Below are 24,127 nucleotides of genomic sequence, written 5' to 3'. Positions count from 1 at the left end.
GATTATAATGGGGAATATTACACTGTAATGTTCCCTATTATATTCTATTTCTCTGTTGTGTACTGCTATTTCATGTAATTAGACAAATACATTATAATGGGGAATATTACACTGTAATGTTCCCTATTATAATCTATTTCTCTGATTAAATGATTACAGACAGGCCTTTGTTCTATCACAGTTTGAGACTACGTTAGAATGTGTGACCAGTGACGTGGTCACACATTTAAACGTAATCTCACCTAGTTTTTCGGCGGTGGAATAGGTGAAGTATTGCAACGCTTTCCCAGCTGTTCCAGGGCAGATCGGCAAATCGCATGTGCAGGGAACCGATCTTCCCCGGAACAGCTGATCGGTCCTGAAATGTCACTTCTATCCGACTTTGTGAGTGCGGTGGAATGTGAGATCGCAGTCGGAGAGAAGTGACATTTCATGACGGATCAGCTGTTTCAGGGTAGATCGGTTCTCCTGCACATGCAATTTGCGATGTCGTTCTGCCCTGGTACAGCTGGGAAAGCGCTGGAATGCTTCACCTATTGGCAGTCACACATTCCACCGCCGAAAAACTGGGCGGGATTACGTTAAAACGTGTGACCACGTCACCGGTCACACATTCTAACGTAGTCACAACCTTTGATAGAACACCGCCATCAGGGGGGTATGGCCGGTACCAATGTGAGGGGTCTGGACACCCTTATGGGTATCAACTGTACCGGGGCGGCATGGCAGAGGTGACAGGGGAGGGGGTGGAGGAGGCCGGGCCCCAGCAGCAGCAGGTAAGAAGAGTTGGGAGGAGGTACAGGGAAAGGGATCCCAGCGACCAGACCAGCCCATCTGGGACCCTGCAGAGCCCACCATAGAGAGTCTCAGGTGGGCTATGCTGGATCTATGGTGTGCTCTGCAGGGTCTCAGGTAAGTCCAGCACGCTACTGCAACATTAGAGACCGCTGGGGGGGGGTGTGGGGGCCAGTGTGATCCGCTCCCGCGCACCCCCCCCCCGGCTTGGGTTATTAGGTCCACCACTGGTTAAAGGCATGGATGCCAACTGTCCCTGATTTACAAAAACAGTCCCAAGTTTTGATGATTTATTCATGGAAATTTTTGCCCATTAATGCTTCCAGTCTAAGCCTAAAATGTTGAATAAAATCAATTTAAAAACAAGCAGATTGTTTTAAAGCAAGTCTATCACCAAAAAAGTGACATCTCACTGGTACACTGTAATTTTTCTCTGTCTATGCCAACAAAATGACTAATTAGGAATTGGTCTTAAAATTGTAGTTCCTGTATCTAAAGGGTCCAATGTACAACAAGCTATTAACAAGACCTCCTTCTCCACCTATGCGAAAGAAACTACATACAAGGCATCATTATAATGGCATCTTACCTCATTTTGTTTTCATACATTTTTTTTCATGAATTTACATTGCTCCAAACAATGCAGATTACATTAGATTAGCTGGAAGACGCATATTGTATATACACTGCCTGTCCAAAAAAAGTCACCACCTGGATTTAGCTAAGCAAATAGGTCAGAGCCTTTCATTGTATAATAGGTCTAGGTTCAGTAACATTATATCCCAAAAAAATTAGATCAGCTGCCTACCTGAATATACTGAATGACCAGGTTTTCCAGCAAAGAATATTTTCTTCGCTGATGGCACAGGCATATTCAAAGATGACAATGTCAGTATTCATAAGACTCAAAAAGTGGTTCAGGGAGCATGAGACATCATTTTCACACATGGAAATTAATTTTTGGGATGTGCTGGAGAAGACTTTACACAGTGGTTCGATTCTCCCATCATTACTACAAGATCTTGGTAAAAATTAATGCAACTCTGGATGGAAATCAATGCTGTGACATTGCATAAGCTTATCGAAACAATATCATAATCAAAGCTAAAAGGTGGAAATATTAGAGTGTGTGACTTTTTTTTTTTGACAGGCAATGTATTTATATTTCTATATATATTCAGGGTAAAACATTAGGAAAATAACATTACATTACATATTAAAAGCACATCTATATTTATTGAAGTGAACAGTAAAATAAAAGTTGCTAAAGGCAGAATGTAAGTTGAAATTGGGTCCTATAGAGCAGTGCTTCTTAAAGTGTGGGTCGCGACCCCATATGGGGTCCCGCAAGTGAACAGGGGGGTCGCGATCCGAGTACCCGGCCAGGACAGCCATCAGGAGGGTATGGCCGGTACTTGTGTGAGGGGCCCAGGCGGCCGAGGAGGTCTGGGCACCAAGCTAGATTTACACCTACTTACGCTAGGGGAGGGGGGAGACACCGACCGACGTTGGGGTCCCTTAAAAATGTCCTCGGCCAAAAAGGGTCACGAGTGGAGAAAGTTTAAGAAGGCCTGCTATAGAGAATGTTACCATTACCATGAACTCCATCAGAGTTCTTAATCTTAATCTCCTATTCACATCAGAGTCCTCATTCCCCCATTCAAATCACAGTCTTCTGTCTCTCCTTCACATCAGAGTCCTCAGTCCCCCCTTCACATCAGAGTTCTTAATCCCCTATTCACATCAGGGTCCTCATTCCCCCCTTCACATCAGAGTCCTGAGTCCCCCCTTCAAATCAGAGTCTTCCGTCTCTCCTTCACATCAGAGCCCTCTGTTTCCCCTTCACATCAGAGTCCTCTGTTTCTGCTTCACATCAGAGTCCTCAGTCCCCCCTTCACATCAGAGTTCTTAATCCCACCTTCAAATCAGAGATCTCAGTCCCTCCTTTCACATCCTACCTCATGGCTCACATCAAGAGCCGTGGCTACAGTAGCATGGCTAAAGCTCGCCTCCCAGTTAAATGAATACAGACCTAGAATAAATGTTATTTCTTACATTTGCATTGATTTAAGCATTAATAGTACAAATGAATGAATGCTAAATAACAACACAGTAGTGTTCCCCTTTTTTTCTAAGTAACATATCATTCATTGGAATAATGCCTGTTAATTAACGATAAACCAATACCTAAAGAAAATAAGACCAGGCTCAAAAGCAACTCTGGCATTTGACACTGCATTGGGGTAGTGATATATTTCTTTGACCAATAATACACATGTCCCTTTGTGGGTAGTGACAGGTCCATGAATATGCCGTAATAGGAAGGCACTATGTGATTTATCAAATCTAACACTTCAGAAACATATGCTATATAGATTTATGGAAGTTTCCTTTCCTCGCTCAGCTGCTGTAATTTGAAACAATCTGGAAGCGGAGAGAGCATGTTACACGCAGTTCTCATTTAAGCCATGTCAGTGGAAAAATGAAATCAATTCCTGATCTTTTTGGAAACAAATCCTGTTTAAGAAATACCACAATAACATGCTGTAAAAGTGAAACCAAACTACAAATAAACAAAAGTTCAGTTCCTGTAGGCTTTCACAAGAACTCTCTTGAAGCCAGTTTGCATGACACATGAGGAAATCAGGTCTACAGACATTATGATTATATTGTTTCTGGATGGCATGTGAAAAAAACAACTGTAGATCTGTATTAGGTACTTCAAACCTTCAAAAAGTCTCAACACTCAGAACTGTTAGAGGATCAACTAAGTAAGCAGCAAGGTTTACAATGCTGTTTTAGATGTAAAATAATGCTTGAATAAGAATATTAAAACATATACCTACTAAGTTTGTAAAGACAATTGGGCTAAAACACACTGGGCCAGATAAGCTAAGATTGATGGTTGTTGAGGAATGTGAACTGTCGCACATGCTTTTAACCTTAGTGGTTAGACAGGTTTTTTTTGCATGCTGGCATGCAAGTGTGCTGGGAAACTTTTTGCTGTTTTACTTTTTGAAGCCCTTCCATGTGCACCTTGCTGTAAAGCTGGTAACGAATTGATGACTGCGTTTGCCATTTGTTTTGCTTGACTGATTTGGTGCAGTGATGCATGGGGGGTCTCAGCTGCCGTTGTGATGTGCGGGGTCCCTTGTGAATCTCTGTGCCTGTAAGGAGGTTGGGCATCCTCCTGACAAACCTGCACCCAATTTTATCTTCTGCGCCATGTGCTCCAAGATGGAGACTCTCATAGTTTAGAGTAAGGACCGCATTATATGGAGGTGCCTTGACGTGGCTGTGCGGCTTTCACATTTTCTGCAGAAGATGTGTATCTAAACCTCTATTTTTAACCTTCGCGGTGAGACAAGTTTTTTTGCATGCTGGCTGGCGAGTGTGCTAGGAAACCTTTTGCTGTTTTACTGTTTGAAGCCCTTCCATGTGCACCTTGCTGTAAAGCTGGTAACTAATTGATGAGTGCGCCCAATAATTCACGAACATTTCTCTGGACCACTGCATGAATATAAGGTAGACCTGACCATGACGATGCAGGCCAAAGCAATAAGTTAACTTTAATCCCTCCCTCCCCAGCCCCCACACTTACCTGTGTCAGTTACCAGTTGCTCAAGTTGTAGCTTACACAGAGCTATGGCCTATCCCAATTTGACAGTGCTGGTGCTTAGTGATTGTCCCAGTGCTCTCTCATGCTCCTCAATACCCAGAAGTACCAGGTATTTTCTTAGTTCCCACCACTTATTTTAAGGAAGCGAAGGACAGGTATGTGTTGCTAAGGGGAAGGGGGATTAAAGAGGACCTTAATTGGGATATCTAAGGCTCAAAAAAAGGCAAGCAGATGGCATGTCTTTTCCCATTATGGACTTTCTATGCCATATCCTGCACTGTTTCTCTGTAGATGTGGCAATGTTGGTAGAGAGCTTTGATTTTTCATGTCAGAGCTGCCCCCTGATGACTGTTGATCTGATGACTGGTGGAGTAATCATCAAGAAGCAGCAAGAGATGTTTAGAAACCACAGATACACAAAATGACTATAGCAGGGAGATCCTTGCACTACAGATGCTCTAGTGCAGCTTTTTCTGCAGCATGGAGAACAATGAGGAGCAGAGTAGTGACATTACCAAATCTTACTCCACATTTTGTTAGTCTAGCAGTCAGAGGCATAAATAACTTAGATCTCACACTCCAGATTTACAACTATGAGACTCAAGGCGCAGGAGTGCCTTGGTACCCTCACATACCAGGAATGTCACCAATTTTTTACAGGAAAAATACCAAACCAAAAGGTAAATCTTTTAGGGGACTGCTTAGACACAAAAAACCAGATGTTCCCTAAAGTTGGGATATCTCCACTCTGAGTTCCGGTCCATTTTTAAAGCACACCTGTTGCTTTTTCCTGCATGGGCAAATTACAAGTCAACTTTAAAACGGATCTCTGTTCTAAATGTAAAAAAAAATTCAGACCCACTTCTAATTTCAACAATCTAAACGTTATATCTTTAAACTTAAAACCCAAATTACCTGAATCCATGGTCATGACAGACCAGTTTCCAGATCTTCTGGTCTGTAGTATGAGAGGTTCTTCTGGCAATGCCCAAGTCACTCCCTTACTGATGTGAGGGTTTCTGATTTGCAACACTGGCTAAGCAGAATTACACACCATTTGGTAGATAACACAATTGACTTAAATGGAAATTTAGCTGTCTACCCTGAGTTTAGTATGTACTGTGTCTATATTTTAGTCTGGACACACCTATGTATGCATTTACCTTGGGGGTTATACGCCAGAAATGCTCTTCTTTGCCCCCCTCTTTCTCTTCTGTACGAATACAATATTGATGTACACCACACAACTGAGACACTCACCCGGCAAACTATCACTATATTGTGCGTACTTTACAATACCTTGAAGTTCCACTTTTTCTCACTCCTATCTATGTTAAATGCAACTTTAGTACTATAGTAGTAGGTGGTGTTTTAGTTAAATTTCAAGAAGCTGACGGTTACAAGCCTGTAGATTAGATATAAACTGCTCAGAAGTGGCAAGCCGAATAAAAGTTAAAACAAAATTCCACCTGAAACAAAATGATTTGCTATAGTTGATCCTGGGTTTTGAAAGCTTTTCAGGATCCCACTGGGAAGAGTTTTTCTGAGCCAAACAATGACTTTTCTTCCAAAATAAAGCATTTCTTCCAATTATGCCACCTGCCATCTAACACATTCTATTCATGGATATACAGACACTTCATCTCTGACAAATATCCATTTTTGGTAGACCTTTGCAGAATTGTAGGCACACATTAGTGATGTGGCAACAGGCAGGTGGAACTACAATGTGCATTGGGGGACCAAGAGTCTTCCTATGCTTAAAACTTAGCAAGAGTGAATAAACTTTAATCACCGGAGGTCATTGTAATATTCTACTTTATAGGATACCGTTTTTTCCCCTTTTCTTGAGTGACAGATTTGATTTAAAGGAGAACTATGAGGTGAGTGATTTTCAGTCAACCTCATAGTTTGAGCCGACGTGTGACAATGAAATTGTCACACGTCGACTCAATAGATCGGGAAGTGAGCAAACGCATACCGTCGCTCGCTCAGTTCTTGATCATCTCCCTGCAGAGAGCCTGTCACTCACGGCTCCCTGCAGGCATTCCCCCCCCTCCCCGCTCCAATCCTCCAGCGCTGACTGCCGGAACGGACTGGAGAGGGGGCGGGTACACCTGGCTCTGCCTCTAGATAGGCTGTCAATCATGCAGCTGGGTGGATCTCGACAATAATGTCGGGATCCGTCCCGGCTGCGGCGGTCTCAGTATACCGCGAGCTGTAGCTCGCACAGGGAACAGGGCACATAGAAAATAATTGTTTTCTTCAGTACAAATCCCGGACGCCAGGTAGACAATGCTCCTTAAAAGTGACCACTGGCATCTAACACTTTAGGTTTTCTCTAGCTGTTGTCAATGAAGTTGGCTCCTGAAAAGCTCCCAGTTTACTATCCTGAAGTTCAGCAGAGCACACTATAACTGTTTTGAGTAGTAAGCTGATGAGTACAGTACTAGTGAATTTTCTTATTGCGGTTATAAATCCACAAAGAAAATCTGCTGATCTAATTTGTTAAACACGTTTAACAGTTTTATCGGAAACCCCAAACCCCCATCATCACAGCATGCCTTCTATCCAACTCTCAAGGAGCGGAAATATTTATTTTCAACATGCTCATCCAAATTACAGATAACACATGTCACAGTTTCTAAATAACTGACATCCCTGCCATTCAGCAATATTTATCACTGTGTTTTATCACTCAGTGGGTCAGACAAAATGCCAATAATCAAGTGCAAACTCAGCTATCTCAGACGCGGATAAGCATGGATGAAAAGATCAACATTTACATAAAACCATACAGGAATAATAGAATAATGTCAGAGTAGTCACACCGGCCGCTGGGCATGACAAGCTGAACAGTAAATCATTCAGCACAATTGTTATGTAAGGAGTTCCGGTTTAAGACAGAAAATTCCCGGTTCCCATATTTTCTGACATGAACCCACGGCAAAGGGAAACCTAAACCTAAGCACGAAAGGACTTCTTTTAACTGGTGTTTGTTGTGCCATATTAAAATTATTTTTTTATAATTTTGTAACAGGAGTACTGAAATAAAATGAATGTATAAAATAACGATAAATGTTGTACACCTTCGGGATTGACTTATAAATCATCTGCCCAGCCATACCCTGGGTGAATGCCCCTCACACAGCATTCCCGCCACTAGATAGAGCCTCGGAGCATAGGACTTTCCTAGCCCCTCGGCTCCTTGTAGTGGTGAGAATTTCCTATGCTCCCCGACTCCTTGTAGTGGTGAGAATTTCCTATGCTCCTTAGCTCCATCTAGCGGTAGGAATTTCCTATGCTTCTTAGCTTCATCTAGTGGTGGGAATTTCCTATGCTCCTTAGCTCCATCTAGCAGTAGGAATTTCCTATGCTCCTTAGCGCCATCTAGCGGTAGGAATTTCCTATGCTCCTTAGCTCCATCTAGTGGTGGGAATTTCCTATGCTCCTTGGCTCCTTGTAGTGGTGAGAATTTCCTATGCTCCTTAGCTCCATCTAGCGGTAGGAATTTCCTATGCTCCTTAGCTTCATCTAGTGGTGGAAATTTCCTATGCCCCTTGGTTTCATCTAGTGGTGGGAATTTCCTATGCTCCTTAGCTCCATCTAGTGGTGGGAATTTCCTATGCTCCTCAGCTCCATCTAGTGGTGGGAATTTCCAAGCCCCTCGGTTCCATCTAGTGGTGGGAATTTTCTATGCTCCTCGGCTCCATCTAGTGGTGTGGAATTTCCAAAGCGCCTCGGCTCCATCTAGTGGTGGTAATTTCCTATGCTCCTTGGCTCCATCTAGTGGTGGGAATATCCTATGCTCCTTGGCGCCATCTAGTGGTGGGAATTTCCTATGCTCCTTGGTTCCATCTAGTGATGGGAATTTCCTATGCTCCTAAGCTTCATCTAGTGGCGGGAATTTTCTATGCTCCGCGGCTTCATCTACTGGCTGGAATTTTCTATGCTCCTCTGGTCCATCTAGTGGTGGAAATTTCCTATGCTCCTCGGTTCCATCTAGTGGTGGAAATTTCATATGCTCCTCGGTTCCATCTAGTGGTGGGAATTTCCTATGCTCCTCGATTCCATCTAGCTGTGGGAATTTCCTATGCTCCTTGGCTCCATCTACTGGTGGGAATTTCTTATGCTCCTTGGCTCCATCTACTGGTAGGAATTTCCTATGCTCCTTGATGCCATCTAGTGATGGGAATTTCCTATGCTCCTTGGCTCCATCCTCTGGTGGGAATTTCCAATGCTCCTTGGCGCGATCTAGTGGTGGGAATTCGTTTGTCCAGTGTATGGCTGGTTTTTTTAGATTTCATAGCGGAATTTGACACAATGTTATCATGGCACATATAGTACTACAAAGTCATCAAATGATACTGACATAGACAAAGTTCACCTGTGAGGTGAGATGAACTTCATATATTTATATAAGCAATAAAAGTGCAGCAGAGGTCACCATACTGTTTAATCAGTGAAATGTCAGTCTGGGGAGGGGCTTAAGCTGGCCATACACTGTCAAATATTTTTTTTTGTTCAGCCCGCGAGCATTGATCGAGGAATCTACTGCTGTCTTCATTGGCGCACAGCGAGCAGTTGGCAGGTGCAATAGCCAGCCTGCTATTGGCTATTGCAATCTGAAATAGCCAATAGCAAGCTGGCTATTGCACCAGCCCATCCTGCCGCCGGCAGCTGTCATTTCCTGGCTGAAGCTATTCAACCACCATGTGCGCTTAAATAGCTTCTTTGAAGTGGAAAGGTGACACTAGGGGCCTAATAGAAAAAAAAGTTTAAAAAATTAAGTTAGATAAAATTAAATTAAAAAGTAAATTAAAGTCACCTGCCCCCACGAATGCACGAACACTAACGGAAACACAAGTCGGGTGCACCTACATACGACGATGACGATTGCACTACACATGTCAGGTATCGCTGCAGGCACCAAAGTGAGAGCAATAATTCTCAGCCCATTTATATTATATATAATTGTATTGTTTGCCCAATTTTGGTGTGTTATTTTAAAAAGAAGTTTTGTTATTTTACTATATTGGCTCTGAGTTTTTTAATTCAGATTATTTTAAATCCATGAAACTAATTAAAATGCACACAATGATAAAAATACATTTTTAAAAGGTGTGGGGGGGGAGTTACTTTTGGTTTTCGGCCTGACAAATTCTGCTGCGAGAGGTGCATTGCGGTGCCATTCATTTCATTGGCACCCCAAACACACCTCCCTTCCACAGTGTGATCGCCCACAGTACAGCAATACCCTGCATTTCAGTGTGGTGCGATTGCAAAAAAAAAATGTGCACGCAGTTTTATTTTGAAGTAAACTTTATGTTTGTAACACTGCATTTGTGTATTTTATTTTAAATTAAGGATGGTATTTAATGTATTTTTTTGTATCCATTTAATAGAAAGAGTAAACTACAACCCATGGAGTTAGAGTCACGTTAACTAATGCACACTGACGCTGCTAAATTTGGTCCAGGCATCAAAGCCTGCCTATAGAAACAAAAACCTTTATTTCATTTTATATAGAACGGTCAGAATTATGTATAAAATAAGGCTGTAACTAGACTATAGGACACAACTCAACACCAAGTGATCTCTGGGAGTCAGTAAAAGGAAATGTGTCTGACAGAGATATGTTATCACAAATTATTTTGGTAATAAAGCTAAAAGGGCATGACTGACACAAGAAAGAGAAACAAGAAAGGGCCATTAAGAATCTCTTTAAGTTCTTTGCAGTTGACCCACTACTGTTACCCGGTTATGGTTCTATTTTATTGTTTTGTCCAACACAGTGTTGCAAAGCGGCAGTGATTAATAAAAGTAGTTTCAAGATGTCTAAAATACAGTGTCAACTGAAAAATATTGATGGGCGCCTTAAAAATGAAACTTGTGCCTAGGAAGCAAGAAGAACTCTAGGCCAAATTTAAAAATACTCATTGAGCCAGCATGAAAAAGTAATGAAACATGCCATAACAAAGCAAGCAGTAGATATATGCAAAAGGTTTAAACTTACCTGTGTCTTCGCCGCGAGCTCCCGTCCGAACATCTGAAGAGTCTCGGGCAGCCGCAAAGGATCTTGGGGCGGGTGCATGCGCAGTTCAGATGTTCGGCCGGGAGACAAGGAGAGACACAAGGTGAGTCTATGGAGCAGCGTGTACCTGCATGCAGACACCGTGGGACATCAGAGGAGAGGAGGACAGAGGAGTCAGCGCACCAGCGCTGGCGAGATATCTGAAAACAACAGTAAAGAATAGGGATGCACCGATATATCGGCCGCCGAAACATATATATCGGCCCGAAAATTGCACTTTTGGGTAAATGCCGAAAGTTAAATTTTTCCGCCGTTACAGCCCTGCTTTCCTTTCCTCCCCGCTGGGCGTTGCTCTGTGTCCCAGCGGGGAAGAGAGAAAGTGTCACAGGCGGCCGAGCGCTGAGAGAGGAGAGCGCTGTGAGCGGCCTGCTTCTCTCCTCCCCGCACCGCACAGCCTCCTTTCACAGTCTGACAGAGCGGTGTGGGCGGAGACAGCCCACGCAGTCATGTATGGTGGTGTGCCTCGTGATTTTTTTCATGAAAAAAGTGTGCCTTTGCACAAAAAAGGTTGAAAAACACTGGTATAGAGGATTCCTGTTCATTGATAACAGGGGATGCAGAAAAGGAGATTGAGGACACAGAGTCCTAAATCCCTTTTTTAAAAGGGAAATATCAGGTGTCTGTTTAGACCCCCAAAGCCCCTAAAAGTAAAGTAAAAAATAAAAATATGTAATCAAAAAATGAATAAATAAATAAGAATAAATATAAAAAATTAAAAAGTTTATAAAAAATAAATAAAAATAAAATATTTGAAAAATTTGAAAAAATTAAAATAAAAAACATTTTCGGTTTTGCTTTCGGCCTGACAATTTGTTTTTTCGGTTTTGAAATTTCCATTTCGGTGCACCTTCAGTAAAGAAGCAGATGATCGGAATAAGAGGCATAATTTAAGGTAAGTCCTTACACCAACATTGGGGGAGGGAAAAAAAATCCTTTAATGTCCCTTTAAGCAATTTCAAATGCTGAATAAATCTCTTACAATGGATGCTGCTTCTCGATGCTTAAAAGTTGTAGTTCAGTGCAGAATCAGCTGGTCCCCTGAGCACTGGTCCTGTGATCCTGTTTTAGGGTGGCTCCTTTCCCTTGCAGTGTTCTATGGAGCCACCCTTGTGTGTGTTAGTAAGCTGTGTGTGTCTCCACAAACGCACAGACACAGCAGAGGCAGCTACTCCTATCCTCCCTGCTCCTTCCTTCTCCAAGCTATTAGATAGACAGCTGCTGGAGACTATGCTTACCGTTAGAATCATGAACTAGCCAGGAAGTTCAGGGAAGTGGAGCTAAGGGAGTTGGAACCAGCTGTTCTGAAACATGATGTTGTAGGTGCTAGAGCCACAATGTAAAGGAATGCTTTGCTGCATTTGTTTGATCTGGATTCATTATTGAGGCTAGGTTCACACGTCAGCGACACCCGGGACGTGCGATCGTGCGCTGGTGCACACAGTGGCTGCCATGCGGCCCCATTGATTTTAATGGGGTGACATCCGTGCGGCAATCGCAAAAAAAAAGGTTCAAGTGCCTTTTTTTGCGACACATGAGACACTGCTTTTTTTTAGCCGTGATTGTGTTCAATTGCACGGGTCAAATCGCAGTGGAAAACTGCGCGATCCGCCCGGCGGTGCCTTTCGAAAATAATGGCACCGGCAGCGCGATCGGCTGCGGCGTGCGAATCCGGGTGGTTTTGTGCACGATTGCCACGCGGTCAGGAGTTGCCCAGGTGTGAACCTAGCCTGAGAGTTCAATACTGCTTTAAGCCCCGTTCACATTGAGCGATTTATCGCGCGGTAATTCCCGCGATATCGCGGCAAATTATCGCGTGATATCGCGCTCCAATGCATTTCAATGGGGCAAAGGGTCCTGCTGTCGCGGGTCGTGTGTCGCTACAGCAGGACCCTTTTTGGAGCGGATTTAGCCGCGATTCAAGCTTGCTCAATGCAAGCTTGAATGCGATATCGCGCTGCAAATCTCGCGATGTCGCGCAATATGCAAATCGCGCGACAAACGCACGATTTGCATATCGCGCAGTGGGAACGGGGCCTTAAGCTGTGATGATTGCTCATTACCTTTATGTTACCTTACGCAGATTACAGTTGTATTGACCTCAATAAAAGCTGTGGCCTTGTCCGTTCCATCTGAAGTCGGTCTCAGAGTTGGCATTTGGGAAAGGCACATTAATGTTTGATGTTAATGTGTTGTGCATTATAATTGCCTTGGATTCTCAGCAGCCATGCATAAAGTGCTAGTCCGGGACTGCTGTCCTCTTAGAACATTAAGACTCCGGTTAGCTATCAGCCATTATGAACAGATCCCTTCCTGTTGTTTATTTTGTCAGTTACATCCACGTTTGTACAATTGTGAACAATTATAAACAATTGCATAATACTGAAACGTCCTGATACCAGAGAGCAATCCACTGACCTCAATGAGCATGTTATTAGGCACTGTGCAATAACGGGACAATGGAGCAATATTTGTGCACAGATGATGTAAACAATGTCATACCTGGAAGGATTTCTTGGTTCAGAGATTATGACAACGTACCATAGAAATCTTGTGCAATTTGTCCAGGAACAACCATTCAATAGTCACTTCCTTGTAACAAGAAAGAAAGATGTAACACGGCGAACATGCAATTTAACGTCCAGCATCTTCATGCTCTCATACATACTTGGAGAGCTTAGTCTTATTTCACGTGATTACCACAAACAATACTGGAAAATGTCGTCATGTTTTAGGCTCCATTCACAACAACAGCTGCTGGTGTGCTTTACCTGTCGCAGTGCTGATGCGCTGATTACCGTGAATTGCACTGTTTACCTTTTTTCTTTTTAGATAGATAGATAGATTTATTGAAATGTAACAGATGACATTTCATTATGTTCAATTTCTATGTGCACTGTTTCTTACAGTGCACACCACCACAACGCAGTGGTGTGAATTGTGCTTATTCGGAACAAGGCAAATTGCCTTGTCTAGCATTGGGGCTGAGCTGGAAAAAGTGGCCAGAGCAGCCCCAGCGCCCCAACGACAATGTGGATACGTTATAACTGCCTTTCTCAATCAGGGATGCTTCAACATTTTCACACAGAATCATGCCTTTCCATTGTGCAGGTGGGCTTGTGATTTCAAGGGGAATTCTGGTGTGAAGGAGGGCTACTGATGTAAAGGGGGGCTTCTAATATGAAGGGGGTGTCTAATGTGAAGGGGGGCTCCTGATGTGAAGGAGGACTACTGATGTAAAGGGGGACTTCTGATATAAAGACTTCTCTTCAAGGAAGCCTATCCCACCTCGACCTAACCACTGAACCATCACGTTATCAAACAATTCACCCCCACACAGCTACCTCCTCATGTATCACGTACCCCTCCTCTTTTAGATTGTAAGCCCTCAGGGGCAGGGCCCTCCTTACCATCTTGTCTTGAATTGTAATGTCTTCCTTATATTGTAAAGCGCTGTGCAAACTGTTGGCGCTATATAAATACTATGTAATAATAATAATAATAATAAAGGGGGCTTCTAATGAGAAGGGGGGCTCCTGATGTGAAGGAGGGCTACTGATGTAAAGGGGGATTTCTCATATAAAGGGGGCTTTTAATGTAAAGGGGGCTACTGATGTAAAGGGGGGCTTCTAATGTGAATGGTGGCTCCTGATGTGAAGGGTGCTACTAATATGAGGGGGGCTTCTAATGTGAAGTGAGGGCTTCTGATGTGAAGTGCGGGCTCCTAATGTTTTTGCATTGGGCCCCCCACCCCCCCTTTAAATCCATACCAGACCCCTATCTAGGATAAGGGTCTGGTATGGATTTTGGAGGGGCCACACATTATTCACTTGTGTTACATTTTAGACTGGGGTGCCTCGTGATTTTGCTGCGACTGAAGAAAAGGTTGAGAAACACTGCTTTATAACACCATCTAATTAGCTGTCTATTTATAAACCACTCCGCATGCGAATCTCTGTAAACGTTCATTCTGTGTGAACAGAGGCAGAAACATTCTTAGTATATTTTCTTTTCAGGTTGAATGTATTGTAATGTAATACCACATTATGGACACTAGATGGAGCTGAGGTGCATAGGAAATAACTGCTACTTTCTTATGCTCCTCAGGTAAGGCACGTCCATAGACAACTGCATTCAAAATGACGGGCACCACGTCAAACCAGTGCAGCTAATGTGTGATACCACAATAGCATCATGTGATGGGCCATGTACCAAAATGAATGGCATTGCGTTGCAGTAATGCACTTACCGCACATTGATTCGCACTGCGGCAAAAAGACGTTGAGAACAGGCCCTAAAGCTGACCATAAGGGGAATTTCAATCACTTTCCAACAGCTTAAAGTGCTAAACACAAGAGAAAAATGTAACTATATAAAGCAGCTTACTAGTTCTTAGATGTGGCTAGCTTCCTTTTTCCAGGCTTCAACTAGTGATCCTCCCAGTAGCACACTTCCTGTCTTCGGGTGACAACCTTCACTTACTGCACTGGTGGAGCAGAATTGTCACCCTACCACAGGACTACAAAACACCTTCCCTTGTATTCTTCTTCATAACATGGGAGGTGTTCTATAATCCACAGAGAGGGCTGGGAAAGATGGTAATGGATTACAGGCAGCAGAGGCAGAAAGCTCATCAGCTCACAAGATCTCTGGCAGGATCAATGGGTATTGTTCGAACTTAAAGGGGTTCTAAAGCCTCCGGGTTTTTTTTGTGCTAAAAGTTTTAAAAAAAAAAGTTTTAACAGCGGTTTAAACGTACTTTGTTTTCGCTGCGCGCTCCCGCCCAAGAATCCGAAACTGTTCGGGTGGCCGCAAAGCATATTGGGGCGGGCGCATACGCAGTTCGGATTCTCAGCCAGGAGACGAGCAGAGACGCAAGGTAAGTCTATGGACGCGTCCACCCGCATGCAGACACCGCTGGATCGGAAGTGCCTGCCAGCAGAGGAGTCGACACTGGATCGGAGAGCCGCCGCACCGCTGGAGGGACAGATGAAAACATCAGGAAAGAAGATCGGATTAAGAGACATCATTGAAGGTAAGTGCTGACATTAACATGGGGGGAGGGAAAAAAATTATCCTTTAATGTCACTTTAACAAAAATACAGGTGAAACTCGAATAATTAGAATATCATTCAAAAGTAATTGCAGTAAGTGCTGCAAAAGGGGCCCAAACCAAGTACTGAGTACATATGCATGCTTGTACTTTTCAGAGGTCCGATATTGTTCTATGTACAATCCTTGTTTTATTGATTGCATGTAATCTACTTTTTTGAGGTTGTGGATTTGGCGTTCTTGGGGTTTTCATGAGCTGTAAGCCATAATCATCACAATTATGACAAATCATGGCTTGAATTGTCTTGCTTTGCATGTAATGAGTCTATCTCTTATATTAGTTTAACCTTTTAAGTTGCATTAGTGAAATAAATGAACTTTGCACGATATTCTAATTATTCGAGTTTCACCTGTATATAAAAAACACTTCGAATGTATATTTAACAGGCCAAAAAGGGAGCAAGTGTAAAAAATTAATTGGCAAACAACCGAACAGGCCAAGATAACCTACAAACATACCTGCAATGTAAACCATTATACAGCAGAAGTAGGCAACTCCGGCCCACCACTAGTGCTGAAACTACAAGTCCCATAAGGCATTGCAAGTCTCTGACAGCCACAGGCATGACTTCAAGACACAGATGCATGATTGGATTTGTAGTTGCAGAACCGCTGGAGGGCTGATCAGGTTAGAATTAAAGGAGAACTATGAGGTAAGTGAAAATCACTCATCCTCATAGTTCGAGCCGACGTGTGACAATGGAACTGTCACATGCCTGCTCAATAGATCGGGAAGTGAGCGAACACATACCCTCGCTCGCTCACTTCTCGATCATCTCCCTGCAGAGAGCAGTTTCGGCTCCCTTCAGGGATTGGCCTCCTCCCCGCTCTTATCCTCCAGCGCTGACTGGAATAAAAGACAGGGCGGGCACAGCTGGCTCTGCCTCTAGATAGGCAGAGCCAGCTGCCACTCATGCAGCTGGGTGGATCTCTCAGTAATGTCGGGATCCGTCCCGGCTGCGGCGGTCTCAGTCTGCGAGCTGTAGCCCGCGATATACTGAGCTTTGGGTCACGGGAGGAGGTTAGTATATGTCCTCCTATGACTCTAAAGAGAACTATAGGGAAAAGCACCTACCCCATAGTTCTCTTTTAAGGTCCGGGATCCATGCTAAGTGTTAGTCACCTGACTAGTCGGTCGCAGCCAATGAAATCGCTTCCAACAGTAAGTGCAGAACCAATCACAGCTGACCTGAGATACGAATCTTACTTGTTTGGATAGAAGTGTATAAAGAACAACAATATCTTGTGGGTATCACCCAAATGCCCCTCCGTGACCTTCCATACTGCAAAGGAAGGTGAAACAGAAGAATGTGATTGGCTGCCGGGAATGAGAACTGATGTGCATGAGGCCTAGAGTGTTGTCCATAGAAACCACTGAGATTAAGACGCCCGTACTCAAAGGGCAGGTTAGAAAATAAAAGAAAGAGACCACAAATCCAGTTCCTTTACACATCCAATGGTGAGACCTGAAATCTGCTGTGAAAGAGGTTACACACTGGAAGGTATACTGAAGGACAGAAGTCACACCGGCCTATGCTTGGACTAGTCATACACAGCTAGATTTTCCCTCATTTATACTACCAGATTTTACTACCTTTACCTTTATACTACCAGATTTTACTACCTTTATACTACCAGAGTTTACTACCTTTACCTTTTCACTACCAGAGTTTCCTACCTTTACACTATTAGATTTTCCTACCTTTACCTTTATACCACCAGATTTTCCTACCTTTACCTTTATACCACCAGATTTTCCTACCTTTACACTGACAGATTTTCCTACCTTTACCTTTATACCACCAGATTTTCCTACCTTTATACATCAGATTTTCCTACCTTTACCTTTATACCACCAGATTTTCCTACCTTTACACTGACAGATTTTCCTACCTTTATACCATCAGATTTTCCTACCTTTACCTTTATACCACCAGATTTCCCTACCTTTACACTGTCAGACTTTCCTACCTTTACACCATCAGATTTCCTACCTTTGCCTTTATACCACCAGATTTTCCTACCTTTACACTGCCAGATTTTCCTACCTTTAACTTTATACCACCAGAGTTTCCTACCTTTACACTGCCAGATTTTCCTACCTTTACCTTTATACCACCAGAGTTTCCTACCTTTACACTGCCAGACTTTCCTACCGTTAACTTTATACCACCAGAGTTTCCTACCTTTACACTGCCAGACTTTCCTACCTTTACCTTTATACCACCAGATTTTCCTACCTTTACCTTTATACAACCAGATTTTCCTACCTTTACCTTTGTACTAACAGATTTTCATACCTTTACACCGAAGTTCTAATAAAAGAGTTCCTAATATTTGACAAGTAAAGCTCCCGCTTTGGCAGTAAACGATTACACGGATATCACACATACATGACGATGATGGTATTCTTAATGTTCAGGTCACTTGGCATGTCAAGCAGGGAATATTGGCCTGGAAATGACTTTCCTATAAACACATATTGGATGTGATTTGTATGCAGCAGACAGAACAGTGACGGCAGTAACCGGATCCATTATTAAGGATCAAATGGCTGCCCCCATCTCCTTAATATACAGGAGAAATATTGCCCCGCCCTATTGCTTTCAGCCAATCGGCTCTTCTTATACAGATTCCGCTCCTTTGTATGGAGCATTTCTTATTGTTTTCTTTTTTTCTTGTGTTTCTGTTAGTAATTTGATTTTAGTCCACTTGGCTGGGAGCAATAGCCAGCCTGCTAATGGCTATTTTAAATTGCAGTAGCCAATAGCAAGCTGGCTATTGCACCCACCCACTGCCTGATGTCAATCAGCAGAGGAGGGACTTGAAAGAGAAAGTTCTCCTTCAGGTCCTCCTCTGCTTATTGACAGCAAGTGGGTGACAAAAGCCCAGGTGCCAGGATGCAATTTCGAGTCGCCATGGCGACCTGGCACCTCGGAAATGTCGAGCCCTGGACTATACAATGAGGGGAATTTATCAAAACTGGAGCAGACACAATCTGGAGCAGATGCCCATGGCAACCAATCAGAAACAGACTAAAGAGAGAAGCTGATTGGTTGCCATAGGCAATTGCTCCAGATTCTTCTGCTCCAGTTTTGATAAATCCCCCCCCCCCCCCCCCCCCCCCTAATGTCACTGAGGGCTTGTTCACACCATTTTCTGGTCCGGATCTGAAGCAGATCTGCAATGCGTGCAGTGCGTTATCGACGTGTTTCTGACGCGTTTTTACCGCGTTCCAGTTAAAAAGTGGGGCTGTCAGTATGTTACTGACAGCCCCACTGGTGTGTCTCCACATGCAGGAAATTATCTAGTTCTCCAAATGTGCCTCTCCTAAGAGAGAGAGGCACATTTGAAGAAATAGATCATTTCCTGTATGTAGAGACACACCAGTGAAAGTATAGCCAAGTAATCTTTGATCATTTCCCGCACTTTCCAGTATCTTAAGAGAGAGGGTCTTTCAACGCTTTGTATAAATGGAGAAGTAGATCATCTCATTTCATACATTTATCATCTATATTATGTGTTGATCATATTGCCACAAAGCCGTCCTAACTTAAAGGAGAATTATGAGGTGAGTGATTTTCACCTCAGCCTCATAATCTGAGCTGACCTGTGACAATGAAACTGTCACAGGTCGGCTCAGTAGATCGGGAAGTGAGCGAACACATTCCGGCGCTCGCTCACTTCTCGATCCTGTGCCTGTAGAGAGCCATGACAGGGGAGGGACTGGATTCCTCCCTCCCCTGACTTTTTACTGAACGGATGGCGGAGGGGGCGGGTAAAGCTGGCTCTGCCTCTAGATAGGCAGAGCCAGCTGTCACTCACGCAGCTGGGTGGATCCAGACAGCATTGTCGGGATCCGTTCCTGCTGCGGCGTTTCAGTATACCGCGAGCTGTATACAGAGCTTTGGATGACGGGAGGACGCTAGTTTGTGTCCTCCCGTTACCCTTAGGAGAACTATGGGGAAAAGCCCTGACCCCATAGTTCTCCTTTAAAGACCTTGCTCTGTCCAAAAAACAATACATTGTGCACTTTATTTGGCAACAAATTGGATACCTTTTTTCAGCTTGTTGGTATGAATGATTGATGAGTGAAAGTGAAACAACGTTGTCCACATTATTTGTTCTGAGCATGACCAATAAGTGGGTGTCTTGTGCTTTCTGTTTTTTTCCTATGCAATAAAACTCTTAATAAAGTGTTTTTTTACTGAATATAGTGGCGACTCCGACCCTTTATGACTACTATGGTTTAAATCCCCTTGGGGATCACACCGAGGTCTCTTCCGTCATTTACGTTTAGTCTTGGGCTGTTGAGTCTAGCCAATTAAAAACCTCATTAGTGAGGAAGGGGGTAAGTAAATCGCAAACGGTGTCTGTCTCTGGATAAAATCTTTCTATTTTAGCTTGTATGGTGAGCCTAAGGCCCAAATCAGAAAGCTTCACACAACCTAAGGATCTTTATTTTGCCATACAAACAAGTTCCAAAGAGCTTCCCACCGCACTCCTTACTGGTATGTCCCTTTAAAGTGGGTGCTGCAGTGATAGTTGATGGCGCTACTTCAAATCTGAATAGTAAAGTATATCGCCAGCACACCAAGGTAAAATCTTCAACGAGTGGTCATTTTATTGATGTACACACATCATGCCTGATGAAGGGACCCTGAGTGGCCCCGAAACGTTGCTTTATGACGAGATGTGTGTACATCAATAAAAGGACCACTCGTTGAAGATTTTACTTTGGTGTGCTGGTAATATACTTTTCTACTTTATTTTGCCATGTGACCATTATTTTCAAATCTAAATGGACTGCAAATAATGTCAGTTTATTGAAAATAAGGACCCGTATCCTGGTGTGTCAGCTTTGTGAAGGGAACAAATGATGAAAATACAGACAATACATTACACAGTCACATGACCACAAAGCTAAAGGCATAACCGTCCTCTGTTACCACCTACTGTCCTTTGTCTAGCAAAGTGAAAGCCACATTCAAGGATGTTGTCAGGAATAAAGTGCAGCGTGACACCAAACTTCTCCAAACAATTCCTCACATGACGTGTACACAATAGAATGTCAGAGAGAAAACTTCTACAGGAGAGGAAATCACCTGTATGAACCATGGCACGGGATAGAAAGGAAATGTGACATGTGTTAGACCTGTTAGAGGTGTGACATGTGTCAGTGTGTTACCTGTTAGAGGTGTGACATGTGTCAGTGTGTTACCTGTTAGAGGTGTGACATGTGTCAGTGTGTTACCTGTTAGAGGTGTGACATGTGTAAGTGTGTTACCTGTTAGAGGTGTGACATGTGTCAGTGTGTTACCTGTTAGTGTGATATGTGTGAGTGTGTTACCTGTTAGAAGTGTCTTGTGTCAGTGTGTTACCTGTTAGAAGTGTTTTATGTGCCAGTGTGTTATCTGTTAGAAGTGTGACATGTGTCAGTGTGTTACTTGTTAGAGGTGCCTCATGTGTCAGTGTTAGAGGTGCCTCATGTGTCAGTGTTACTTGTTAGAGGTGTGGCATGTGTCACCTGTCAGAGGTGTCTCACGTGTCAGTGTGTTACCTGCTCTGCCATCCCTGGATGAGGTTGGTGTACTTGCTGAGTGAACCCTCTATGACTTGTTTCTGTGCGGCTCCTCCATCCACTTTGCTTGTAGCTGTGATCGTCCTCCCGGAGAGGACCCCCCGGCCGGAGGAGGATGGAGATGACCCTGCGGAGGTAGCTCTGCTGCTGCTCCGACTGCTGCTATTACTGCTGCTTCCTCCTCCAGCTTGGGCCGCCTTGTCCATGGCCCTGGCAGATCCCCGGTTCCCTCAGTACGGCCAGAGCCCGGTCCTCGCCTAGTTGTCGGTCTTGTTTCAGAGTTGTGTTCTGCAGTCGGCTATCTCATGCAGCTTCCTGCTCTCCTCTCCCAGCGCTCCTCCATGATACAAGACACATAGATCGCTATAAGGACGTGTCAGCTGCTGTCCTCCCCGCTTGCTATAAGGCACATTTGTGCCTGCCAGTTCCTAGATTTGAATGAGCAGTGACACATCGACCCCTCCTCCTCCTCCAGAGGAAGACGCCTGGCATGGAAAGGGAGATCCCTCCACCCTCTACTGCTCTCCGGTCTACAGCAGCGCCACCTCCAGTGACACACCTCCTACCCACCATCCCACCCGGATACACTGACACAGACAGCGGGGCTCTTCCATTCTTACTGTATGGAGGCTGATCGATGAAATCAGGAGCTGAGACATGTGCTAGTGTGATGGCATAATGTAAACAAACGTGGTGCTTGTGACTTTCCTATATACAGCTGTATCCATATACCAGGGCAGTGCTCTCATTTTATATCAAAAGAATACACACACAGCTGATGAAAGATATCTGAAAAGTGAAAACTTCCGCTTAAAGAACTACAGGAAAAGCATATATTAACCCTTGCAGTGGGGCTACCCCCAAACTGCAAGGGTTAACTGTTCATTATAGTCTAGAGGCTAAGATAAAGAAGATACACTCACCTAATCCTCAGTTCCACTGCTGTGACAACTCACCTTTCTCCCCTTCTGGCTGGTGGTCTGTTGTCCCTTGGCTCCTCACATATAATGCAGCTGCATTAGAAGTGATGACATCACGGGTTTTTAGAAGACCAGAGTCCAGGGGAGAAGCGGCTGCAGGAACCAATCTAGCAGCCAAGCAGGACCAAGGATCAGGTGAGTATATTTGCTTTATTTTAGCCCCCTTGGCCAAAACAAGCAATTAACTTTTGCAGCGTAGGGGTAGCCCCACTGCAAGGGTTCAATTTTACATTTCCTGGAGTTCTTTAAGGAGGGGGCTGGGGAGTTAGTGGTTACCATAATTAACGCTGTCTGTACTGTGTTGGCAGGTTTGAATATAAGTTGTCAAACAGGTGTGCACACTGTCTATCCTAACAAAGTGTCAAGATCTCAAGGCTCGGGTGGTAAATTGTATGTTAAGGGCACAGCCCTCCTTTTAGTGGAAAAAATGTAAAAAACGCACACATATGAAAGAAAGACAAAAATGTGCATTTGGGAATGTTTTTCACATTGGATCCTGCAAAGCATTGCAACTGCAATCAGACTGCAGACTCTTCAGACTTTCCGGTGCAGGGCTGAAGGAAGTAACCAATGGACTACCAGTGTGGAGATGGCAGGTCACTTGTGTTTCATTAAGATCCCCAATCCTGCGGTGGCAGATCTTCCATTCACAGATCCCTGTGCTCTTCCCCACAGTCACACCAAATTATGACAGGATTCTGCAGGAAAAAGCACCCTGCAGTTCTGGTAAATGTGGAGGTGAGGTGATTTGAGGATAGGGGGTTAAGAATGTGACCATGTTTCATGTTACTTTGTTATATCTGTAATATTTACCGATCTTCTGTGTGCAGGACAAACACTGGGGTGATCAGCTGATCACTCCAATGTTTGTAAGCCACTGGGGAGACATAGTACTATGTATCATGAATGGGTAGTAGCACTCACTATAGAGGCTTCTACCCATTCATAACTGGATGATAGTAAACATTTTCTGTACTGAGTGCTTTATATTCATTTAGAACAGAGGTTGCAGAAAGAGAGCCAAAGGGCTCTGTGTCCTCAATTTATTTTTCTGTTTCCAAAGGGAAATGTAAGGGGCCACTATGCTCGAGGCCGGGCACATGATGTCACAAGATACTGGAGCATTTTGTCCACCTTCTGACCGTTTTGTCTTACCTTTTGGTTTAAAGCCCAACTCTGTGCACAGTAAACTTTCTGCAGTTCAGTAAATTGCAGAGGGACTTTGCTATGAGGTCACCTACCATAATCAGATCTGCCTCCTTCTCCCCACAAGTGATAAGTATAAATGAGGATGGAAACCCAGCTCTGCTGAACTCTCATGCCCACTCCGGTTGTAGCAGTGCAGATCTCATGGACCTCTGTGGTCGCACCTCTGTCCCCCTCTCCTCCTCGCCGATCATAAAGCAAACAGCCCCAAGGTCCATTTTGTGGTGGATTGTCCAACAATCTCTGCTGAACCTGAGACTGGATCACCCAACCTGAGACTAAAGCTGACCATACACTATACACTCTATGTATTGTAAAATCTATGTACAATCTCCTCTAGGTTTACCAAAAGTATGTAACATGAGGACAAGCCTGAACTATCTAACTATCTATTCAAATAGTGTCAAATCAGACAGCCCCCTACCCTACAAAGTGGATGGTAGCGCTTCAAAAAATGTATAGTGTATGGTCAGACATTCATGTTACAATATGTTTATTATGGCGGAACTGCAAATCCCAGCGTTTTACTTACTAGCCAATGGAGACAAGATAGAGAACAACTAAATTTTTTTAGTTAGACAGAAGAAAACAGCTTAAATTTAGCTAAAATTAATGATTCCTCAAGGCAAATTGGAACATCTTGTGAGAACAGCTAAGCTATATTGCTGCCAATATATTTCCATTTAATATATTATTCAAAAAGCCTCTTCAGTGTCCCATTTGAAAATGCTTTCAGTTTGCTA

General features: G+C 43.6%; 1 protein-coding gene across 2 annotated transcripts in view; it reads right to left on the bottom strand.

The window, feature by feature from the left end:
* OSBPL10 (oxysterol binding protein like 10) overlaps positions 1 to 21,405 on the bottom strand; it is a 277,812-nt gene extending 256,407 nt beyond the window's left edge. For both annotated transcript variants that reach the window (XM_018563756.1, XM_018563757.1), the window contains exon 1: positions 21,178 to 21,405. In XM_018563756.1, the coding sequence (XP_018419258.1) occupies positions 21,178 to 21,404 (227 nt within the window). In that variant the 5' untranslated portion in view covers position 21,405. The remainder of the gene's footprint in view (positions 1 to 21,177) is intronic.
* Positions 21,406 to 24,127: the final 2,722 nt, after the last annotated feature.

The sequence above is a fragment of the Nanorana parkeri genome, unplaced genomic scaffold, assembly GCF_000935625.1.
Source record: "Nanorana parkeri isolate BGI_ZX_2015 unplaced genomic scaffold, ASM93562v1 scaffold692, whole genome shotgun sequence".
In the NCBI taxonomy this organism is placed as follows: domain Eukaryota; kingdom Metazoa; phylum Chordata; class Amphibia; order Anura; family Dicroglossidae; genus Nanorana; species Nanorana parkeri.
This window is presented reverse-complemented; position numbering and strand designations above follow the sequence as displayed.